Source organism: Babylonia areolata, chromosome 16 (assembly GCF_041734735.1).
Source record: "Babylonia areolata isolate BAREFJ2019XMU chromosome 16, ASM4173473v1, whole genome shotgun sequence".
NCBI classification, from domain to species: Eukaryota; Metazoa; Mollusca; class Gastropoda; order Neogastropoda; family Buccinidae; genus Babylonia; species Babylonia areolata.
The window spans coordinates 30683978-30709890 of record NC_134891.1 but is presented as its reverse complement, the minus strand read 5'-3'; the positions used below and the strand labels follow the sequence as shown (position 1 = coordinate 30709890).

General features: G+C 39.4%; 1 protein-coding gene across 1 annotated transcript; it reads left to right on the top strand.

Annotated features, from left to right (window-relative positions):
* Positions 1–2546: 2546 nt before the first annotated feature.
* On the top strand, positions 2547–25903 carry LOC143291324 (protein tyrosine phosphatase type IVA 2-like). Its single transcript, XM_076601196.1, has 6 exons — positions 2547–2943; positions 4279–4468; positions 8181–8273; positions 19911–20041; positions 22246–22320; positions 25765–25903. Exons 2-6 carry the CDS (start codon positions 4367–4369, stop codon positions 25880–25882), a joined length of 519 nt encoding a protein of 172 aa, XP_076457311.1. The 5' UTR covers positions 2547–2943; positions 4279–4366; the 3' UTR covers positions 25883–25903.
* Positions 25904–25913: the final 10 nt, after the last annotated feature.

Genomic DNA, 25913 nt, shown 5'->3' with positions numbered 1-25913 from the left:
ACAGAGGAAGAGGAAGACTCAGAGTAGAGAGAGAGAGAAAAAATAAAACAATATCAACTAATGAATAGATAACCTCATATTACATGGAACATGTGATAGAGAACTGCTAGCAGGTCAGTAAGGGAGACAATGTAACATGCATTGTATCATCTAAATCAACACACACACACACACACACACACACACACACACACACACACACACACTATGCGCTTATCGGTACACATACATCAATAGAGAGAGAGCGAGAGAGAGAGAGAGATTTGTATATGGATGGTAGTCGTGAATTGACGCCACTGTCCTGGATGTTCACAGACTTTGAAAATCGATGTTAATGGAAATAATCCGATGAATAAAATGAATGCTCTGGATAGGGTGCCATGGTAACCAATGCATCAACTGCAAGGAAGTGGCTTCTCACGTGACTCAATCATTTACGGTTTTCCACGCCTCGTGACGTCACAACGCGGCCATCTTTGCCTGTGTACGATCTGACGCTTCAACGCCCGTCACATTTTTACTCGCTGGGGAAAGCGAGAAAACTGTTACTGATACAACTAATGTGCAGAAATATCCTGGTAAGTGGTGTGTGTTCAATTTCGATGTCTTTCGTTGTGCTGAAAATTGCAGTTCGATTGTGAATCGATTTTCTTTTGTTGCATTGTTCGCTCGTTGTTCAGGGACTGGTACCGGTGAATGAATGATGCACTCAACATGCTTACGGTCACACTCAGTCATTACAACGAATTGTGACGTTTTCTTTTAGTTTTTGCATGTTTTCGTCCCCGTATTTGACAGGACATTTGAGAATAATTGACTTGAAGGATCTTGTTATATTTTTTCAGGTGGGATGTTGGCAGTATCCACATATTTATTTTCCCATTAAGACGGAATGAGTGTTCAAAACAAGGCCTGGACGGTCATCCCGTCTGCCACACAGAGAAGTGCAGGAGAAGAAATGTGGATATATATATATATATATATATATATATATCCAGGATGTTCGCGATAATCAAATCCATGTTCAGTTACGGTCATTGATTAGCAGATAGTCAGTGGGCGATGTTTACAAGGCTCTTCTTTTCCATGATGTTGAAAAAAAATTTACAAGTTGCTGACTCTCATCAATGTTTTGCCACTGAAGCTTTTTCTTTTTTTTTTCGTTTTTCAGTTATTAAAAAGAAACTTAATTGACACTATGTGAAGGAAGTAACTGGTGCTATGAGAAGTAGAAGAGCATGCGCAGAAGGGAATCCCAGGACAATTGGTCAGCTGTCTTAGTAGTATACTGAATAGTACACTTAGTGTGTCATGAAATGAATACGAAGATTACCTAACCTTCAAGGTAAACTGTACCCGTAGGTCCCAGCCATGTCATGGGTAACTTGCCTTCAGGCAAAATGATTTTTGCCTTGAAATTTGAATATGGCCCCTGATCGCTTTAGCCTGTGGCTGTGTCCTTGGTTTGATGTTGTTGATCAGTCAATGGAAAGGTCCCAAGGTGTTCCAGGTCTGGGTAACTCCATGTTTACATTGCTTGTTGATGGTGTTGACTTTTGTTATAGTGTGATATTTCTTGCTATACTATAATATTGGTGTAGTTGTGCATGCAGCTTATTATTTTATAATATGCGCAAATGGTTTTTTAAACACAGCCTTAATCATTTAATGAATGGTCAGTCCCTTTATTTTTGCATATTTGCATCATTAGCTTTGTTTAAAATAACATCAGAAGCATTTGGAGTAAATGCACTGCCCTATTGTTTTTTTCTTTTCTACTAATTCTAGTAAATTCTGCAGTGATTTGTACAGGGTAAATTCAGCAGGAACTCTGTACAAGAAAAATAAATGCTTTACACAATGACAGTGAGTTTAGTTCAGACGGAGACAAAACCTTATGCTCACTGAACCAACCCTGAACCCCCCACCCTCAGCCTACAACCCTACCCTTAACCTCCCTTTTGCGCTTCTGCTATAATTGGTTTTGAAATATATATATATATATATATATATATAATATATATATATATATATAATTTTTTTTTTTTTTTTTTTTTTATCATCATGATGGCGTGGGTTGTTTTTTTTTTGTGTGTGTGTCTTATTTTCTTAGCTCGGATATATAGCTGTTTTCATTGCTTTGGCTGTCTTTGCTGAATTGCTGATTCATCTGACTTTGTTATGCTGATAGCATTGTACATGCATATTTCAGTATCTTTTCAGTGTGTGTCAGTGTCTTTCCTTCTCTTTCCCACTTCCTCCAAGTCATGTCTGTCCTTCCATCCTCATCCCTTTGTCTTCACGGTCCTCTCCCCTTCCCACTCCCTACACCCCACCCCTATCACCATCCCCTTTCCCTGCTTGTAGTTGTACAGCACTGTCCTTTGGAGAAGGATGTAAGTGCCATCAGATAGAATGCGACCAGAAGGCCTGCTTTTGTGTGTTTCAGTTTTTTGGAGAGCTGGGCCACACCTTTATGGAGTTTGTGACCAACAGCGGGGACTACTGCCAGGCCCAGCACGTGTAGTGACCCAGGTGACCTGAGCCAGGTGCTCCTGCCTGCCTTGTTCCTTCCTCAACACTGCTCTTGTTGAATGAGTCCGCCGACCCTGTCCTTGGTGACCTAGCCGTTCCACTCTGGCGCTTCTGCAGGGGAGATCGCGTCAGGCGGCGCTTCTTTCTTGGAGAGGGGTGTACCTGGATCCGATTTGGATGGGGTGAAGCGTGTCCAGTTTGGGTTTTCTTTTTTTTTCCCCACTCTTTTCAGTTCCATCCAAAAATATTTTGCTGTTTTTGTCGGCCTAGATTGGTGGATACCTATCATATTCCACTCGACACGTGCATTATCTGGGAAATGCAGAAGTGACTGATTTTGCTTGAAATTCGTGTTCATTTTGGGGAAGTCAGCTTCAGCATCAGTACCTTATGCACATTGTGTTCAAGGTGAGGTTTCATTCATTTTGTGGCTTCCATCCTCCCTCCCACCACATCACACTGCTTCCCGCCCATGCACCCAAACACACACACACACACACACACACACACTCACTCACTCACTCACACTTACACACACACACACACACACACACACACACACACACACACACACACACACTCACTCACACTTACACACACACACACACACACACACACACACACACACACAAATTATGCACGCATGTGCACACACATCCACTCATGTTCACACACGCCTTTTCAAATGAGTTGGAACTGATAGTATAAACTGATCCTTTTCGAGTAAATAATAACTGCTGTTACTGTGTTAGCACCAGACAATGTAAAAAGAGGTTGGAGGGGTGGATATAGGATTATTACTACTGGACAACTGTATTGTGAGAAAAGTGGCAGTGTTGCTGGTCATGCTATTTTAATTTTGTAAAGGTAAAAAGAACAACTTAAAATGTTTTTATTTTTTGAAGGAGTACTGATAAATTCTGGAATTACTAATTTAAAGAAGTACAAATGTTGGCATTACCTGATGAAGGCTTCTTTTATTCACGCACAGAAGTGTATTGTTCATTATAAACTTGTATTTATATAATCTTATTTTGTAAGTTAGGCTTGTACATAGCAAATGTCTTTGACTGTTTAAGGGTAAGACTATGTCAGTATGTGTGGCAGTGTCACTGTGTATTTAGATTAGGACTGTAAAAAGTTATAGATTGATAAAATTATGATGAAGTTTTGTTGTTGTTTTTTTTGTTTGTTTTTTTCATAATAGAGGCATTCACTTGCAGTATTTATACTGTTTTGGCTTCAAGTTCATGTTTTTCATAGTCATTTATAGTTATAACATGGTAAAAATTTATTATTTTCTGTAAGAAAGATAAACTGGTGCCGTGGTGGGTAAATTATTTAATATTTCATCATTCATGTGTGCTGATATTGTGGTAATGTTATCAGTGGACTTGCAGGCTGGTACTGTTGCAGTCTGAATCTTTGAAGTTCAGTATTATAATTATAATGCAGTTCTCAGTTTCTGTTAACAATACTGTGACAGCATAGAACAAATAAAAATCATACTGCCAAGAGTATTCCATTCTAGGGTTAGTTCTCACAGCTTGCTTTAGCGTTCCTGCCATTAAGTAACACTTACTACAGCCACTTGCTCATTCACTATCCCGCATCAGATGATCACTTCATTATCCAAAGTTATTACGTACTGCGTGTCACCATTCTAATGTTCACTGCAGCAAGACAGTGATTCACAACCTCAATTTAGTTACAAAGTACAAGTTCTGGTTTGTTTCATTCCAGCCAGCAAGGTTTCTCTCACTGCCGAGGGTGCAACAAGATACTCAAAAGCTGTGTTGTCCATTTTTCTGTCATCATCATTGTCATCACCATGAAAGCGAGACGCCCAGAACCAGCGGAGATAGAGTACAAGAACATGAGGTTTCTCATCACAGACCGTCCGTCAGACTCTACTCTTGACAAATTCATTGAGGTAAGAGTGATGGTACCATTGGCGTATTTTCAGCTCGCATACTTGCGAAGTAATCACCTGGTCCGTATTGATTGTGTACAGTGTGTGTGTGTCCCCATGTCTTAGGTAAACTTACCCCCCATGGGGATATCCTGGGGTCTTGCGATATAAATAGCATCCCCACCTTCTGGAAATTATGTGCTAGAAATTTCCACTTTATCACTTTCTTTATTTTTGCCTTTTTTATTTCTTCATTTTTGTCTGCTTTTTCTGCCTTCCCAGTCCATTCCCTTTCACCCTTTAGCTTTAAAGGATTTAAAGTACTTGAAATGTTGAAAACTGTGTAGATATTGAGGTCAGCTATAAAGTTTAAACTTAAAGGATTAAAAGAACTTATGAAGTGGTATACTGTGTAGATATTGAGGTTAGCTATAAACCTTAAAGGGTGAAAAGTACTTATAACATGGTATACTGTGTAGGTTTTGAGATCAGCTTTAAACTTCAAAGGATTTAGCCAGTAGAGTGCATATAAGACGTCAGCTGACTTCCTACAAAAAGTAATGCCATAGTGCCTATAAGGCATCCGCTGAAGTTCTGCATATGTTCCGATTTTTCCTTTATTGGAGTTTGGTTCAATTCAGATAACAGACTGAACGGTTAGTTTGATGTGTCTGGATTATAAAAATGCTATTTAAATGAACATACATCAGATAGAAGACCCCTTTCTACTGGACAATAATTTTCTGACTGACCATGTGACGTGCACATGGAAAAGGGCATGTGCAAAAAAAAGGCATTGAAAACTGTGTCCAGCAAAGCAGTCACAATCAGCAGATTTGCACAATTCTGAAAGCTCTGCTTGTGATTATGGACAGCTTTTGCGATGGAGAGAGATCTCTCTTGTCTGATGATTGGTTTGAAAACGAAGGTGATTGACAACAACAGTTATGAAACTGACAGCCCATTTGATGGTAATTCAGTCTGTCTATCCAGTCAGACAGCGTTTTTGAACAAGTGGCTATGACTGACAGAATATGTGCAGCGAATGTTGGAAGAAGGGGAGGAGAGGGAGAGAGTGATGCAAGACGATTGGTCGAATGCCAGCCAGAGTTCATTGTCATCACGTGGGGTGTGGCTATTGGGGACGAGTGTACTCTTATGCAGACTGTTTGAAATCAAACAACCACCAATGCTCTAACGATTTTCACGAAACGCAGGGTGGAACCTGCACTGGACGTGAAACACATGCTTTTTCAGTTTTGTTTTTAACATTTTTTTCTTCTTCTTTTTTTTTTTTTTCTTTTTTTTTTTGTTTTGTTGTTGCTGAATCAGGTAATTGATTTGTTTGAAGAGGTGGCAAGCCGGATGCACAGCAGACACTAACCAGCCCACGTGCAACTTGAAAGAAGTGAATGTCATCAAAGAACTTCACCTTCTCACTTGCGAACGCTCTTTGCTGTCAGAAAGCTTGCCAGCTCAGTTTCTGAGACCATGATTAACCTTTTACGTGAACTGTACCCACCTTTGTCATTGTTGGGACAGTGATTTACTTACATGTCTGCATGAGCTGTGATTTGTTTTCATAAATTTATAGCCTGTTCTAAAATCTTCTACAAGTGTAATCTGATAATAGGCATGCTATTTCTAGTTGTATTTTGTTTCTTTTCTTTATGGATGTCATTATGTAGAGGTGGAAATAGACTTTTTTTGTTGCACAAAAATTATGATCTCGAATTTATATGCCTGAACAGTTATCTACAATCAGCCTAATTGGGAAAAAAAAAAGCCCAGAAGCAGAATCTCCACTCATTTTCCTTCACAAGAATGTTTACTTTCTTACTGTATCACACATAGCTTTTGTGCTAGGATTTTTTGTGATTTATTACCCCCGAATCCTTAGAATACCCTGGCAAGGGGAGAGCGCTTACTTTACAAAATTCTCTGGCACTGAACTGGTTAAAGTACTTGTAATGTGGTATACTGTGCAGGTATTGAGGTCGGCTGTAAAGGATGAAGAGTATTTATGGTATGATGTGTAGGTATTGAAGTCAGCAATAAGTATAAACTGAAGGATGAAGAGTACTTGGGATATACTGTGTAGGTATTGAGGTCAGCTATAAAGGATGAAGAGTACTTACGGTATGATGTGTAGGTATTGAGGTCAGCTATAAAGGATAAAGAATACTTATGGTATAATGTGTAGGTATTGAGGTCAGCTATAAAGGATAAAGAGTACTTACGGTATGATGTCTAGGTATCGAGGTCAGCTATAAAGGATAAAGAGTACTTATGGTATGATGTGTAGGTATTGAGGTCAGCTATAAAGGATGAAAAGAACTTACGGTATGATGTGTAGGTATTGAGGTGAGCTACACAACACAGGATGAAAAGTATGGTATGCTGTATAGGTATTGAGGTCAGATATAAAGGATGAAAAGTATTTATGGTATGATGTGAAGGAATTGAGGTCAGCTATAAAGGATGAAAAGTACTTATGGTATGCTGTGTAGGTATTGAGGTCAGCTATAAAGGATGAAAAGTACTTATGGTATGATGTGAAGGTATTGAGGTCAGCTATAAAAGATGAAAAGTACTTATGGTATGATGTGAAGGTATTGAGGTCAGCTATAAAAGATGAAAAGTACTTATGGTATGATGTGAAGGTATTGATGTCAGTTATTAAGGATGAAGAGTACTTATGATATGCTGTGTAGGTATTGAGGTCATTGTGTAGTTATTGAGGTCAGCTATAAAGGATGAAAAGTACTTATGGTATGCTGTGAAGGTATTGAGGTCAGCTATAAAAGATGAAAAGTACTTATGGTATGATGTGTAGGTATTGATGTCAGTTATTAAGGATGAAGAGTACTTATGATATTCTGTGTAGGTATTGAGGTCATTGTGTAGTTATTGAGGTCAGCTATAAAGGATGAAAAGTACTAATGGGATGCTGTGTAGGTATTGAGGTCAGATATAAAGGATGACGAGTATTTATGGTATGATGTGAAGGTATTGAGGTCAGCTATAAAGGATGAAGCGTACTTATGGTATGATATGTAGGTATTGAGGTCAGCTATAAAGGATGAAGAGTACTTATGGTATGCTGTGTAGGAATTTAGGTCAGCTATAAAGGATGAAAAGTACTTATGGTATGCTGTGTAGGAATTGAGGTCAGCTATTAAGGATGAAGAGTATTTATGGTATGATGTGAAGGTATTAAGGTCAGCTATAAAGGATGAAAAGTACTTATGGTATGCTGTGTAGGAATTGAGGTCAGCTATTAAGGATGAAGAGTATTTATGGTATGATGTGAAGGTATTGACGTCAGCTATTAAATAAGGATGAAGAGTACTTATGGTATTCTGTGAAGGTATTGAGGTCAGCTATTAAGGATGAAGAGTACTTATGGTATGCTGTGAAGGTATTGAGGTCAGCTATTAAGGATGAAGAGTATTTATGGTATGATGTGAAGGTATTGACGTCAGCTATTAAATAAGGATGAAGAGTACTTATGGTATGATGTGTACTTATTGAGGTCAGATATAAAGGATGGAAAGTACTTATAATATGATGTATATGTATTGAGGTCAGATATAACGGATGAAGAGTATTTATGGTATGATGTGAAGGTATTGAGGTCAACTATTGAGGATGAAGAGTACTTATGGTATGATGTGTAGGAATTGAGGTCAGCTTTTAAGGATGAAAGGTAAGGCTGGATGGTGCGTTCCAGGAACTTCAGAAGCATGGAGCAAGGCATGTGGTGCGTGTGTGTGACCCAACGTACAGCAAGGAAAAACTGGAGAATAAAGGCATTGACGTCATGGTGAGTGGATGTCTCCTGTGTGCTGTATTGTGATGTGCTGTCCACGTCACAGTTCATCAGTAGGTGGGCGATGCAGCGGGTGAAGGTTTTGATCAAAGCATCAGGACACTTGCCATTGGGGAAGGCTAGTTAAGGATAGTTTCCGATTATTCAATACATTTTGTATATTGATATTTGTTTCAACCTTTTGATCAAGCACTCATTTAGGTATGAGTATGTCTGACAACAACCTATCCCCCTAACTTATAATGTTCCAGATGTGGCATGTACAGTGTTGTTAGGATTGGTGACTTGTTTGATGACAGCAAGCCTTCTGCTAGAGACAGAGGTACCAACCCCAATGTTTTGGCCATATTTTATCCTTCTCACTAATCTCAGATACAAAGGTTACAGTTTTGCAGCCACTATTTTCCCTGGACTTTTCTGTGTATGGCGAATAATTGTGATTGAGAATCTTTCATAACAGTAGATTGGAAAGCTATACAAGTCATGGTTAAAAAAACAAAAAAAAAGATTGGGGTACACTTCTCGGGCTGTGATTGGAATTGTGGCTCATCAGAAAACAGAAAAAAAGATTGCTCTGGCGTAACAGGAAACAAAAATATGTTGTATTTCTAGGTGGGTCCAGCCAAATTTTAAAAAGCAAAGTAACAGTAGGGTTACCTACTTCCGGGAGGTTATCGGCCGTAGTTGCTTTCGTTTTCTCCGCATAGGCGGATAGTAGTTTTTTTCAAAGGGTTCTACAACGGAAATGCAAATGCAAAATTTCATGTAGATATCTCAAGTAGGTTTTCAGATACTCACTTTCAAAATTTCTTCCATTTGAGCGTTTTACCCAAAATGCACAAAGTGCCATTTTTGAAGGCCTGGTACTCAGAAGTATATGCATTCTTATTGCTCAAAATCGGTTTCCTAATTGCTGTGTGTGTGTGTGTGTGTGTGTATATATATATATATATATATATATATATATATATATATATATATAATACACAATTTTTTTTTTTTTTTTTTTTTCCTTTCCAGTATGTTATTTTTAAAATATTGCAGTGTAAAAACCGCTAAAAATGCTAAATTTGCTGATGTCCGATACAGGATTTTGAACACTGTCATCACTAAATTGATCATATCTCATCTCTAAAGCTAATAAAGATACAGCAATGATATTGATATCCACAGATTCAGCATTGATTCAGGAATCTGAAAATCGCCATTAGATTGAAAACAGACCAAAATTATGTTTGCTGAAGGAACTTACACTCCCCATCGTGTTAAACTTTTTGTAATGTTGATGTAATACTCGATGAAGGTGGGAACTCACCTACATTGCACAAATATGATGAATTTTTCACAGATTGTACAAAAGACCATTAGGGATGGAAGACATGTCAGGGATAAAACTAGTCTGACCTGCTCAGATAGACGGAAGTTCCTTTGAAAGGGAATACTTTTTGGAGTATTCGCCAAACCACTCTAGTTTGTCAAGACATGTACCTAAAAACAAGTCAATCTCACTACTGGTGACACTGACAGACTTCAAGTTACTGACACAGACAGTTATGGATCAAGTTGCCAACATTCTGGACAGGCATATTTCCAAAATCACACAGTTCTGCAAACAGTTTCTGAATATTGAAAAGCTGACAGCCCTGACCATCTCTCAAAAGATGTAGCTGCAGAAGGAGACGGTTGTTGAAAAGCACTGCATATTGCTTCTACTCTTCCAAACTTGGTCGCCCCCTTTTACATGGCTGCAGTTGACTTTGCAGAAAGTAATGCTTTTCATCTGAAAAAAAACCAAAAAAACAAACAAACTGAAAAATGAATTTTTGCAGCTTAACCCTTTCGCTGCCAGGAAGATTTAAGTGAAATCTATTTGCCAGGGTTTTTTCACAAAAAACGGGTATAAATTTTCCAAAAATTCTGTGCTCTTTGTTATTGGAGAAAGACCCATAAACGTATATATTTTCTGAAAGGTAAATGAATAAAGAATACAAAACACATGCTGTTTTCCCATTTTATATATTTTTAGTGACATGCTGTTGTTTTGAAATCAGTGTTTTGTTTTTTGTCACATTTTCAACTTGTTCATTACAAACATTAGTCCGGTAATTTGCACAAAAACATCATATTTTCTGGACAAATGGATATCTGCAAACACAAAATCATACTAGAACAACCACAATATATATATATATTTTTTTTTAAGAGATAGATACACAATACATTGTGACTTCTCCAAGTGATAAGATGGATGTGAGGCCACGCCCCCTCAGTCTCCACCCCCCTCCTCCTCACCCCTCTCACACGGTCACTTGATTCAGTTCTCATCAGACCGCGTTGGCTGCGTGCCAAGAATATCGCTCTGCTGCTAATTCGGTCATCTTCTGTCGTCTGCTAAGATCTGTACAGCCGGCATCACTCACTGACAGTCGCATCTTGGCCACTCTCTTGATTACTCCCTTTATTTTCTATCAGATCGTCCTATAAATGTTCATCACTATCTTCTCCTTCGAATTTACGCTTCAGTTCTTTCTGAGCATCAGCTAAAGAAAGAAATCTTGGTTGATTTAGTTCGTCATGATCGCATGTCTTGGGCACGGCGTCAGTCCGACATTTTGTTGAGCGAGCGAGGAGAGAAGTCAGGCAAACACTTGGAGTTGGACAGTGACCCAACCAAAACGTTCAAATAAAGGACTGCTTCATGACGTAGATGGGGTTTCTAGCTATGAATAGAATGTAGAGAGATTCCCCAGGCTAAAGCTACCACTATTTTTGTCAAGGAAGTGAATGCAAACCAGGGAAAAGTCAGAATATTTCGATGACGAGTTATCTCGTCATTGTGGCAGTGAAGCATACATGCTTGCCATGACGAGTTATCTTGTCATGCAGGCAGCCTAGGGGTTAATGGTTTTCACATAATATTATAAAGAACAAGTGAATAATGTAGGAAAGAGAAAGGCTGAAATGGAAACATTTAAAAAAAAAATTCAATGGGGAGTGAAAGTACATAATGTGCATAAAATTAAAAATAAAGCAGGTCACCCATTCTCATTGTCACTGTCTCTTAGTATGTGTGTGTGTGTGTCTGTCTGTCTCTCACACTCACACACACTCTCACACACGCACACAAACTGTGCTGACACACACACATACACAATTGACACACATAACACACACATACAAAGTGTATGCCTGCCTTACTACACACATACACATACATAGATAATCATAGACATCACAGACACACACACAAACCTGCAGAGGATCAGTGATAAGTTTGTGTACTGTACCATCACAGACACACACACAAACCTGCAGAGAATCAGTGATAAGTTTGTGTGCTGTACCATCACAGACACACACACAAACCTGCAGAGGATCAGTGATAAGTTTGTGTACTGTACAAGTACAAATGATGTAGCACATATGGATTAATTGAAACAGTGTTACAAATGGCTAGAATAAACTATCATCTGATTTACAGATGATATGTTTTTTTTCCCCCAAATAACTGACGAATAATATGTGTACGCAATTGATTTTTGCCCATGACCTTCAGGGCTCGGCCAGTACATCTATAAAGTCCACCCGTGGTATTGATTCTATTATTTTCTGAAAAAGACCACTTGGGCGAATTAACATAGTGAAAGCCCTGTATACTGAGAGTAAATCACACAAGCTTTTTATGTATTGAGTATAATTTAAAAATATAATGTTTAAGATGAGAAAGATCAGTTTAAAGCAAATCAACCCCCTTAGCATTAATTAAGATTAATTTCCCTTTTTTACTATCTGCACTAAAGACATGCAAAATAAATATAACTTCCATGCTTAGCAAAAGAATTTCCTGTTTAACAAAAAATGATGAAAATGACTGCTCTTGATGCTGTGTCAGAATATCAGATCAAAGTGCCAAGTTTAGAGAATTAAAAAAAAAAATAAAAAATAAAAAAAATATATATATATATAGGTAGGACCACTTAAATTTTGAAATTCAACATATCTAAAAACTAATTACACCATTGGAAAGAACATAAAAAACTAAGTTCACATGCAAATTTTCATTGCATTATACCCAGTAGTTTTTAAGAAAACGGCGTCTAAAAATGTGCAAAAATGACGCGTTTTGACAGATTTAACAAATTGCTATTTTTAGACAGTCATAAAATTTTAAGATGAAGACTTACCACATTGTTCTTTGCTGTACTTGGTTCCACCAATACCTAGTTTATGCTGAATTTTTTCTGGCCTACTCAAGAACATGCTTAGAGAGAGACAGTGCCTTCAAAATAGCAAAATATTCAGTTTTGTCAAGTGTCGAATGGCCTGATTTTACAGTGATAACATGCTGACTTATAATGCTGATATCTCAGAAACTTTTCATGCTACAAAAACATTTCAGATATGTGCATGTTCAGAAAAGCATGTAGAATACAGTTTTTTGGAAGACTTAATGCTATCAGAAATGCAAATAACAATGAAAACAGTCACAAAGTATATGGTTTTTAGTAACAAATGAGCAAGTTTTTTACAATCATGATGATACTATGCTGTCAGATATCACCAGAGTAATTGTAAATGTGCATATTTGACATAACAGAAGTCCAGTCATTTCAGCCTCCTTGATTTGCAGTTCCCTTTCTTTTTCACTCAGTTTTGCTTTAAGAAATGACACCTCCTCTGTCGTTGTTCTTAGTTCCTGTGTGATAATGTCCTCATTTTTTTCTTTGCTGCATGCTGGCTCTGGGTCTGAAGTAGGAGGTAGCTGTTTGACAGTTTTTTGCTTCTTCCTGCTGTCTCTGATGACCTCTGCACTTTCAAAAGGAAGTTCTAAAAAATCTTGAAGTGCACTCTCTCCCCCTGGTTTACTTCTGTTTTTACGCAGGCGAGCCTCATCTGCTCTGAGCCTCCCCAGTTTTAATTTGAGCTGTTGGGTTGGTGGCAAATCTCTGACCAGGTGTCATTTATGCAATGTTGCATCCTTTATCCTCAATATCCTAGCTAAGTGACATACTTCAGACACAAGACCAATAGGACAACTGAGTAAAGCCTCACAGTCCTCTACAGTTCCTTTCAAAAGATCTGCACATGTAATTCCAAACTTCTGACAGGAGGGGCCAGGGAAGATGCATGAATCTTTCCTTTCTTGTAAAAAAACATTCAGCACCACTGATCGTTTCACACTTGCTGAATTCCTTAACTATTGACACCACACGTGGAAAGGCACACTCTGGGAACAATTTGTGTAGAAAATGTTCCATTCCCCCCAGGTTTTGTTTTCTTGATGCTTTAACATATTTAACTGCATCAAGAGTTTGTTGTTGGATGGAACCTTGGGTGCTGATGGTGGTCTTCCTCGTCCACTGTGTGCAACAGTCACCCTTAAGGCTTTATACTGATCATCATCTGAAATACACAGTCATGAAATTTGAGACAGCTCTAATGCTTTAAAATACTTTTTTTTTTTCATTTCATAGATGCTTTTGCATATATATCATTTATATGTGTGTGTGCATGAGTGTGTGATGAATGTGCACTGATACATGATCTACTAATTTCATTACTACTCCACTGTAATGGTTTCACTTAAATTGATGTAAGTTTTATGTAACAACATATCTTAAACTTATTTCATGTTTACTAATCATATAAGTTATTTATTCTTTACATCATTTACACACACACACACACACACACAAATAACTAATCCATACTCAGGCAACCTCATGTATGCATGCTACATCAGTTCAACAGACACTAACTCTGTGCATACACTCTTTCTAATGCGCGCACACACACACACACACACACACACACACACACACACACACAGACGCGTGAAATTGTCTTGGCGTTTGATGATCAGAACAGAAGTGGAAAGATACACGTGTTCCCATGCTGTCCGACGTCGGTCACAATATTAAACCATCAATCCGCTCTCACTTACTCAAAACCCTTGTACAACAAAAAATTACTGAATAATCTGACACTTCATCTTCTAGATACAGCTGTCGATCGCGGTAAATTTTTGAATAAAAGATCATAATTGTGCTAAAAAATTACGTGACTGACGAAGCGTTACTGTTCCCAGTTACACATCAACACTGCTGAAGCAAAGTTGTTAGGATTCATCCAAGCCCACAAAAATATAAAAAATATGATTTAGATTTATTTTCAAAATAAACATATTGAAAAAAAATTTGCTTACAAACCTGTAAGTTGGCGTGTTTTCCATTCTTCAAACGATGATGACGAGCAGACGGCTTCGATCGCCGCCATGGTCGAGCAGCGTTGCGGGATCCGAAATCGGTCACTCGTTTTTCTTCCAAAGCGCGTTCGAGACTCTTTCTTTATAGAAAAGCCATGAATTGCACTTGAAAGTGCATAGTTTAAACTTTCTTTTCTTGTAATTTGCTCGTGATTTGAAACACTGGTTCGTATGTTATAGGGTCGCAAACATCAGTCTCACACTTTCGCTGCGACTTTCAGATCTACTTTCTGTGAAAACCCCAACAAATTTCTAGCCAATCAAAACTTGAGAATCCTGGCTTGCCAGTGACATAGTTTCTAAATTTATACATGGCCAAACAATGCAGCGCGAAACGATCGAGTGACACACATGTTATTCTGCTCGCGCGGCAAGCACGGCGGAGTCTGTCACCGCAGTAAAAATCGACGCGACACCCTTTGTGTTTGAACGCCCGGCACATACCAGTTTGACTCGAATGATAAAAACAAATACCACAGGAAGATAGATGAAAGAATGAACTTTATTCCAGTATAAGATTGGTGTCATTTAATTAAGTTTCGTAGTGAAACGAGCGAGTTGAAAATGGTCAAATTATGGCTCTGGACTGCGCTGTTAACCACAGCCACAGTGGCCGCGGACCGACCTAATATATATATAACAGTAAATTCAGTTTGAATATAATTTGGCTTCTGTTTTAATTTTTTTGTGCCCATTCCAGAGGTGCAATATTGTTTTAAACAAGATGAACTGAAAAGAACTGAATTTTTCCTATTTTTATGCGAAATTTGGTGTCAGCTGACAAAGTATTTGCAGATGAAATGTTAAAGTTTACCACGGACACACACACACACACACACAACCGAACACCGGGTTAAAACATAGACTCACTTTGTTTACACAAATGAGTCAAAAACGAATGATCATTGTAAGCCCAGATATTATTGTTCCAATATCAATCATTGAAAAATTACATTGAATTCTCTTGATATTTGTCAGTATTTTGCTGGTAGAATTCCACTGGCTTGGCACTTCCAGTTTACTGTCAGTCGATCAGAACCCCCAGTTTAAAATGATTTTACACAAAATATCACCTTGAAATGAATCAAGTAGCTAATGACAATTCTTTTCTAGACTTCTTTGAGTGAAACCCAACAGTTATCATTAGCTACTTACGCAAGGAATTGCTGATTGACTCCAAAACATGAGCGCTTCTGTCGGAGTTTGTCACCATCATTTCGTTCATCAAACCATGTTCCAACATGTGGGTTACCCACTTTCACGTTGGACCAGATGACCAGTGCAAATGCTATCGGCACATGCATTATGTCAGTTTAAAGAGCAAAAAAACGAGCTTTCCTCCACTTACAGTACTGCGGGGACAGTGCAAATGCTATCGGCACATGCATTATATCAGTTTAAAGAGCAAAAAAACGAGCTTTCCTCCACTTACAGTACTGCGGGGACAGTGCAAATGCTATCGGCACATGCATTATATCAGTTTAAAGAGCAAAAAAACGAGCTTTCCTCCACTTACTACTGCGGGGACAGTGCAAATGCTATCGGCACATGCATTATGTCAGTTTAAAGAGCAAAAAAACGAGCTTTCCTCCACTAACAGTACTGCGGGGACAGTGCAAATGCTATCGGCACATGCATTATATCAATTTAAAGAGCAAAAAAACGAGCTTTCCTCCACTTACAGTACTGCGGGGACAGTGCAAATGCTATCGGCACATGCATTATATCAATTTAAAGAGCAAAAAAATGAGCTTTCCCCCACTTACAGTACTGCAGGGACAGTGCAAATGCTGTCGGCACATGCATTATAATTTATATCAGTTTAAAGAGCAAAAAAACGAGCTTTCCTCCACTTACAGTACTGCGGGGATTTGGTTTCTCAGATAAAAGTAATTGTAGGTTTATAAAATGCCTATCTTAAATGAAAAAAATTTGATTCAAGGTTATTTTCATATTTATACGAAAATTACACCATGATGTAGCTGGACGAGTCAGCTTTCATTGGATAGTTCATTTGTTCTGATTGGTCGAGAGATGCAAATCCGATAAGGATTTTCCTGCAACCCCCCATCTCGCGAGGTGCCGATGTTGAGTTAGGAAAAAATGTCGGCGTGTTTTGACAGCATGCGATACTCAACTTCATTTTGTGTGTCGGGAATAATTCTCTCACATTCTCACACATCAATAATAAACACAGAGCAGGTGGGAATATTATTTTATTGAATGATTCATTTTTTTAAGCTTGTGCATGGCATCTGACAACGATGTCACAATGTGAAAACTGCTAAAAAATACCTCTCACTGACGCCAGTTTCCGATCATGCTAAAGGAGGTGGACCTACCTAGTATTTCTCTTTTTATCAGAACAGATTTCTCTGTGTGAAATTTGGGCTGCTGTCCCCAGGGAGAGTGCATCGCTACACTACAGCGCCACCCATTTTTTGTATTTTTTCCTGTTGTAAGTGGATTTTTCTGCAGAATTTTGCCAGGTACAACCCTCTTGTTGCCATGGGTTCTTTTACGTGCGCTAAGTGCATGCTGCACACGGGACCTCGGTTTATCATCTCATCCGAATGACTAGCATCCAGACACCACTCAAGGTCTAGTAGAGGGGGAGAAAATATCGGCGGCTGAGCCATGATTCAGACCATCGCGCTCAGTTTCTCTCGCTTCCTAGGTGGACACGTTACCTCTAGGCCATCAGTCCACTTCTGCTGTATTAATTAGTATTATATGATGGAATAATGATTCATTTGTTTCTGTTTTGCAATCTTAGAAGGCAAGTGACAAGAGCAAACTTCAGCTAAAATTTAGAGATTGGTTAATCATAAGGAAACATCTGTTTCATCTAATCAGAGCTTGAATACCAAGGGCAACACTGTGGGGTTTTTTTTACCCAGTTTTCAAATGCATTTTAATTCCTGGCAAGTTGAAGTAAGATTAGTATGGCACTCATTTTCACGATTGAGGATGATTTTTTATGAGTTATTGAAATGGATCATTGGATGTGAAAATAAATGGGAATTGTCTTGGACAGACGAGAGCGGTGACAGTGACAGCAGTGATCCACATATCATGACAGAACCTGCTGTGCAGAAAAGTTCTTGTTTATGATTCCTTAGGAAAAGATAACATTTGATACAGCAGGCTGGTTATTACACGCCATTGCTTCATCATTTGAACAGCTTATTGATTGAGTGTCAGCAGTCGTTGCCACAGTGAGTACATGGGAGATTTAATAAGTCGTAACCAAAAATAATTTGTGTATTTGTTCCTGGCACAGTTTTGTTGTCTGTTTTCTTTCACTCAATATTTTTTGTTTGTTGTTGTTTTGTGAGTGTGTGGTGTGTGAAACAATAGTTCATGAACAGTAAGAACCTTCTGCAAATCTGTTTTTGAGATGTGATGTTTGCAAGCCAAGGGAGATAATTTGATATACTTTCGAAATCTGCTGCACATTGTATCTTTGTTGTTGCAGTGGAGTTTGATAGAGGAACAATGCCTGGTTGAAACTGTTAACTCAGTGAAGGAACAATGCCTGGCTAAAACTATTAACTCAGTGAAGGAACAATGCCTGGGTAATACTGTTAACTCAGTGAAGGAACAATGCCTGGCTAAAACTGTTAACTCAGTGAAGGAACAATGCCTGGCTAAAACTGTTAACTCAGTGAAGGAACTATGCCTGCCTAAAACTGTTAACTCAGTGAAGGAACAATGCCTGGGTAATACTGTTAACTCAGTGAAGGAACAATGTCTGGCTAAAACTATTAACTCAGTGAAGGAACAGTGTCTGGCTGAAACTGTTAACTCAGTGAAGGAACAATGCCTGGCTAAAACTATTAACTCAGTGAAGGAACAATGCCTGGGTAATACTGTTAACTCAGTGAAGGAACAATGCCTGGCTAAAACTGTTAACTCAGTGAAGGAACAATGCCTGGCTAAAACTGTTAACTCAGTGAAGGAACAATGCCTGGGTAATACTGTTAACTCAGTGAAGGAACAATGCCTGGCTGAAACTGTTAACTCAGTGAAGGAACAATGCCTGGCTAAAACTGTTAACTCAGTGAAGGAACAATGCCTGGGTAATACTGTTAACTCAGTGAAGGAACAATGCCTGGCTAAAACTGTTAACTCAGTGAAGGAACAATGCCTGGCTAAAACTGTTAACTCAGTGAAGGAACTATGCCTGCCTAAAACTGTTAACTAAGTGAAGGAACAATGCCTGGGTAATACTGTTAACTCAGTGAAGGAACAATGTCTGGCTAAAACTATTAACTCAGTGAAGGAACAGTGTCTGGCTGAAACTGTTAACTCAGTGAAGGAACAATGCCTGGCTAAAACTATTAACTCAGTGAAGGAACAATGCCTGGGTAATACTGTTAACTCAGTGAAGGAACAATGCCTGGGTAATACTGTTAACTCAGTGAAGGAACAATGCCTGGCTGAAACTGTTAACTCAGTGAAGGAACAATGCCTGGGTAATACTGTTAACTTAGTGAAGGAACAATGCCTGGCTGAAACTGTTAACTCAGTGAAGGAACAATGCCTGGGTAATACTGTTAACTTAGTGAAGGAACAATGCCTGGGTAATACTGTTAACTTAGTGAAGGAACAATGCCTGGGTAATACTGTTAACTTAGTGAAGGAACAATGCCTGGGTAATACTGTTAACAACTAATACAGATGTATTGATACACTGTTGTCAGGACTGGCAGTTTGATGATGGCAATCCTTGCCCTAAAGATGGATTGATACACTGTTGTCATGACTGGCAGTTTGATGATGGCAATCCTTGCCCTAAAGATGTATTGATACACTGTTGACAGGACTGGCAGTTTGATGATGGCAATCCTTGCCCTAAAGATGGATTGATACACTGTTGTCATGACTGGCAGTTTGATGATGGCAATCCTTGCCTTAAAGATGTATTGATACACTGTTGTCATGACTGGCAGTTTGATGATAGAAATCCTTGCCTTAAAGATGTATTGATACATTGTTGACAGGACTGGCAGTTTGATGACGGCAATCCTTGCCCTAAAGATGGATTGATACACTGTTGTTATGACTGGCAGTTTGATGACGGCAATCCTTGCCTTAAAGATGGATTGATACATTGTTGTCATGACTGGCAGCTTGATGATGGCAATCCTTGCCTTAAAGATGTATTGATACACTGTTGACAGGACTGGCAGTTTGATGATGGCAATCCTTGCCTTAAAGATGTATTGATATACTGTTGACATGACTGGCAGTTTGATGATGGCAATCCTTGCCTTAAAGATGTATTGATATACTGTTGACAGGACTGGCAGTTTGATGATGGCAATCCTTGCCTTAAAGATGTATTGATACACTGTTGACAGGACTGGCAGTTTGATGATGGCAATCCACCTCCCAAAGATGTGGTGGGCCACTGGTTCAACTTGCTGAAGACCAGCTTCAAGGAAGAACCAGGCTGCTGTGTGGCTGTGCACTGCGTGGCTGGACTGGGCAGGTGAGCAGATGGCTGTCGTCCCTCATCCGCCTTTGTAAAAAAAAAAAAGCTCTTTAGTGTTAGGATCCTTCCATTGGCAGATTGATAAACAGGACCTGGAACAAAGACCTGACACATGATTTTAGACTTGCATGAGAACATAAAGTTAGTCCATGAATTATTGCTGTTTCTGTTATGTGTGTGTGTGTGTGTGTCTTTGTGTGGTGAACTTAGGCATTTCCCTAGTAACTGGAAGTGGTGTGAAGAGAATCCAAACAGGACAAAAGATATGAATGAAATCTATTCAGCCATCATCTCAATAAATGCAGTGCACATAGTCAAAAGTTGTAAAGCTCTAGCAATGTTTCTGTGGTAATTTTAATATTTGAAATTTTATGTTTTCTCAGAACTGGTCACAAACTATGTCAGTAGCTTAAGCATGTTTGAAGTAGTTTGTTTTCAGACCAGTGTTTATTTTGTAGTATTTAAAATCAAATTGGAATGACTAAATTGGTTCTGTGTTTGTGTGTGTAACTGTATGTAGTAGTGTGTGTGTGTGTGTTTGTGTGTGTATGTATGTACAGTAATGCCATTCAAAATCTAATGCAAATGATAACAGTGACATGTGGTTTCTGTGTGCAGGTGTGTATAGATGTGTGAACATGTGTTTAATAATGGTGGTTTATGTGGTTTTTGTTTAACATTTTGTGTGTGTGTGTGTGTGTGTGACACTGTGTGTGTTCGCATGTGTTAGTGTGTGTACATTTAATGTTATGCTATATGAATACAGATGAGTGAGGACATTCAGAGGCAGTTTGCTTGTGTGTGTTTAACAGTGTAATTTGTTTGTGTGTGTGTCTCTGCGGCTGTGTGTGCAGTAAGGCATGTAAGTGTTGATTGGTGAGGGTGGTGAGAGGTGGCTTGTGTATACCCATGTGTTTGACAGTCTGATTATGTGTGAGCATGTGTGTGAAGTGATGCCATAGAACATAGAAGTACAGATCGGAGAGGACAGTAACAGGTGGTCTATCATATGTATACCTGTGTGTGTGTAGGGAGGACAGTGAGGGGTGGTCTATGTGTACCTGTGTGTGTGTAGGGAGGACAGTGAGGGGTGGTCTATGTGTACCTGTGTGTGTAGGGAGGACAGTGAGGGGTGGTCTATGTGTGCCTGTGTGTGTAGGGAGGACAGTGAGGGGTGGTCTATGTGTACCTGTGTGTGTGTAGGGAGGACAGTGAGGGGTGGTCTATGTGTACCTGTGTGTGTGTAGGGAGGACAGTGAGGGGTGGTCTGTGTGTACCTGTGTGTGTGTAGGGAGGACAGTGAGGGGTGGTCTATGTGTACCTGTGTGTGTGTAGGGAGGACAGTGAGGGGTGGTCTATGTGTACCAGTATGTGTGTAGGGAGGACAGTGAGGGGTGGTCAATGTGTACCTGTGTGTGTGTAGGGAGGACAGTGAGGGGTGGTCTGCGTGTACCTGTGTGTGTGTAGGGAGGACATTGAGGGGTGGTCTGTGTGTACCTGTGTGTGTGTAGGGAGGACAGTGAGGGGTGGTCTGTGTGTACCTGTGTGTGTGTAGGGAGGACAGTGAGGGGTGGTCTGTGTGTACCTGTGTATGTAGGGAGGACAGTGAGGGGTGGTCTATGTGTACCTGTGTGTATATGCCTATGGAGGACAGTTAGGGGTGTTGATGTGTACCTGTGTGTTTGCAGTCTATGTGTACCTTTGTGTGTGCAGTCTATGTGTACCTGTGTGTGTACCTGTGTGTGTGCAGTCTGTGTCTACCTGTGTGTGTGCAGTCTATGTCTACCTGTGTGTGTGCAGTCTATGTCTACCTGTGTGTGTGCAGTCTATGTCTACCTGTGTGTGTGCAGTCTATGTCTACCTGTGTGTGCAGTCTATGTGTACCTGTGTGTGTGTGCAGTCTATGTGTATCTGTGTGTGTGCAGTCTTTGTACCTGTGTGTGTGTAGTCAATGTGTACCTGTGTGTGTGCAGTCAATGTGTACCCATGTGTGTGTAGTCTATGTGTGTGTGTGCAGTCTATGTGTATCTGTGTGTGTGCAGTCTTTGTATCTGTGTGTGTGCAGTCTTTGTACCTGTGTGTGTGTAGTCTATGTGTGTGTGTGCAGTCTATGTGTACCTGCGTGTGTGTAGTCTGTGTGTGTGAGTGTAGTCTATGTGTACCTGTGTGTGTGCAGTCTATGTGTACCTGTGTGTGTGCAGGGCTCCAGTCCTGGTGGCCATTGCCCTTATGGAAGCAGGCATGAAGTATGAAGATGCTGTGGAACTCATCCGCCGGTGGGTACTGCTCTTTGTTACTTTTCAGTGCTTCCAGCATCAGATTAATGCTATCCAGACTCGGACAGTCACCATGCAGTTTTCCTCGTCATGTACAATTGAGTAAGGTGAACAGTGCCTGCCAACACTCATATTGTGAAACAGGAAATTTTTGTTTGTTACGTTTTTTTATATAGTACTTGGCAGGTAACTAACAGTATTATAATTGGTATGTATGGATAGGCAAACCTGTTATGGTGCGTTTGAGTTCTGATTTACAGTACAGAGTTTGTGAGGGTCTAAGTTTGAATCCCACTCTCACCCTTTCTTCTGAATTTGACCGGAAAATCAAAGTGAGCATCTGTTTGTCGGATGAGACAATAAACTGAAGTCCCATGAGCTGCACACTCTTGGTGCACTGAAAAAGTACCTGTGGCAAAATTGCGTTAAAGATACCCACTCTGATAAGTACACAAATATATCTGCTTGCGCTCAAGGCCTGACAAAGCACGTTAGGTTATGCTGCTGGTCAGGCAATCTGCCTTGTAGATGTGGTGAAGCATATTGTATGGATTTGTCCAAACACAGTGACACCGCCTTGATAACCGGAAACTGGTCATGTCATACCACTGCAAAGAATCCCAATGTAGGTTTACACTTCGCCAAGTAATCCATGATTTAGTTACTCTAAACCGTACACTTGTGTGGTCATGTCATACCACTGCAAAGAATCCTAGGGTAGGTTTACACTTCGCCAAGTAATCCATGATTTAGTTACTCTAAACCATACACTTGTGTGGTCATGTCATACCACTGCAAAGAATCCCAATGTAGGTTTACACTTCGCCAAGTAATCCATGATTTAGTTACTCTAAACCGTATACTTGTGTGGTCATGTCGTACCACTGCAAAGAATCCCAGTGTAGGTTTACACTTCACCAAGTAATCCATGATTTAGTTCCTCTAAACTGTACACTTGTGTGGTCATGTCGTACCACTGCAAAGCATCCCAGGGTAGGTTTACACTTCACCAAGAAATCCACGAAGCCAGTTATTAGATTTACATCCTCCAGACTGTACACTTGAAAGTGTAGGAATTTCTTGTATCTATGCCTGCCCAGACTGGTCTTTTTGGAAGTCGTGGCTGAGAGTATTTTCACATTATACAGATTTCCAGAATGGCATTTGGGAAGTTTTGTTTTCCTTTCATTTGACTTTGTTTCTGTATGAAGACGCGCTTTGAACCCTCATCAGTCTTTACAGTAATACAAAGAACAGTCACTCTCACTCATAGGAAAAACATCCCATTTCAAATTTATTTGGTGGATACCTACAGTTTTAAATTTTCTTGTGGTGCTACCAGTTTTAAATTTACCAGGTGGATACTTCCAGTTTCAAATTTATTGGATGGATATATCTGATTTCAGTTTTTTTAGGTGGATACTCCCAATTTCAGATTTATTGGATTGATACATCCAGTTTCTTCTTCTTTTTTTTTTAGGTGGATACTTCCAATTTGAAATGTTTTAGGTGGATACTTCCAGTTTCAAATTTATTGGAATGGTACACCCAATTTCAAATTCTTTTGGTGGATATTTCAAATTTCAAATTTATTGGATCGATACATCCTACTTCAAATTTTTAGGTGGATAGTATCCAAATTTCTAATGAGTAATTCCAATTTCAAATGTTTTAGGTGGATACTTCCAGTTTCAAATTTATTGAATTGATACACCCAATTTCAAATTCTTTCGGTGGATATTTCAAATTTCAAATTTATTGGATCGATACATCCTACTTCAAATTTTTAGGTGGATAGTATCCAAATTTCTAATGAGTAATTCCAATTACAAATGTTTTAGGTGGATACTTACAGTTTCAAATTTATTGGATTGATACACCCAATTTCAAATTCTTTCGGTGGATATTTCAAATTTCAAATTTATTGGATCGATACATCCTACTTCAAATTTTTAGGTGGATACTTCCAGTTTCAGATTTGCTGGGTGGATATTTCCAGTTTCAAATTTGCTAGGTGGATATTTCCAGTTTCAAATTTACGAGGTGGATACTTTCAATTTCAATTTTTTTAGTTGGGTACTTCCAGTTCCAGATTTGCTAGGTGGACACTCAGCCTTTTCGCCATGTTTTTTCTGTGTGATTTGTTTGTCCAGCCATTCAGGCAGCATGCACAGCTAGACGTGAAATGTGTGTGAGAGGCTTTGTCTTCCTCATGGCTGTACTGTGTTGTCAGTTATCTTCTTTGTTCTTCATACTGCAGTGTAGGATTTTGGTTTGTCTTCCTCATGGCTGTACTGTGTTGTCAGTTATCTTCTTTGTTCTTCATACTGCACTGTAGGATTTTGCTTTGTTTTCCACATGGCTGTACTGTGTTGTCAGTTATCTTCTTTGTTCTTCATACTGCACTGTAGGATTTTGCTTTGTCTTCCTCATGGCTGTACTGTGTTGTCAGTTATCTTCTTTGTTCTTCATACTGCAGTGTAGGATTTTGCTTTGTCTTCCTCATGGCTGTACTGTGTTGTCAGTTATCTTCTTTGTTCTTCATACTGCACTGTAGGATTTTGCTTTGTCTTCCTCATGGCTGTACTGTGTTGTCAGTTATCTTCTTTGTTCTTCATACTGCACTGTAGGATTTTGGTTTGTTTTCCACATGGCTGTACTGTGTTGTCAGTTATCTTCTTTGTTCTTCATACTGCACTGTAGGATTTTGCTTTGTCTTTCTCATGGCTGTACTGTGTTGTCAGTTATCTTCTTTGTTCTTCATACTGCACTGTAGGATTTTGCTTTGTCTTCCTCATGGCTGTACTGTGTTGTCAGTTATCTTCTTTGTTCTTCATACTGCACTGTAGGATTTTGCTTTGTCTTCCTCATGGCTGTACTGTGTTGTCAGTTATCTTCTTTGTTCTTCATACTGCAGTGTAGGATTTTGGTTTGTCTTCCTCATGGCTGTACTGTGTTGTCAATTATCTTCTTTGTTCTTCATACTGCACTGTAGGATTTTGGTTTGTCTTCCTCATGGCTGTACTGTGTTGTCAATTATCTTCTTTGTTCTTCATACTGCACTGTAGGATTTTGCTTTGTCTTCCTCATGGCTGTACTGTGTTGTCAGTTATCTTCTTTGTTCTTCATACTGCAGTGTAGGATTTTGCTTTGTCTTCCTCATGGCTGTACTGTGTTGTCAGTTATCTTCTTTGTTCTTCATACTGCACTGTAGGATTTTGCTTTGTCTTCCTCATGGCTGTACTGTGTTGTCAGTTATCTTCTTTGTTCTTCATACTGCACTGTAGGATTTTGGTTTGTTTTCCTCATGGCTGTACTGTGTTGTCAGTTATCTTCTTTGTTCTTCATACTGCACTGTAGGATTTTGGTTTGTTTTCCACATGCGCACACATACATAACATGCAGGTATGCATGAGCTTGATAAAGAGTGGTTTTTCTTTGCAGGAAGCGTCGAGGGGCAATCAACTCCAAGCAATTGTCATATCTCCAACATTACCGTCCCAAGTCCCGTCTCCGCAACAGGTCCAACCGCAATGGTCATGCCCAGTGCCTCATCCTGTGAACAGCCCTCCACCCCACCCACATTCCCAGCA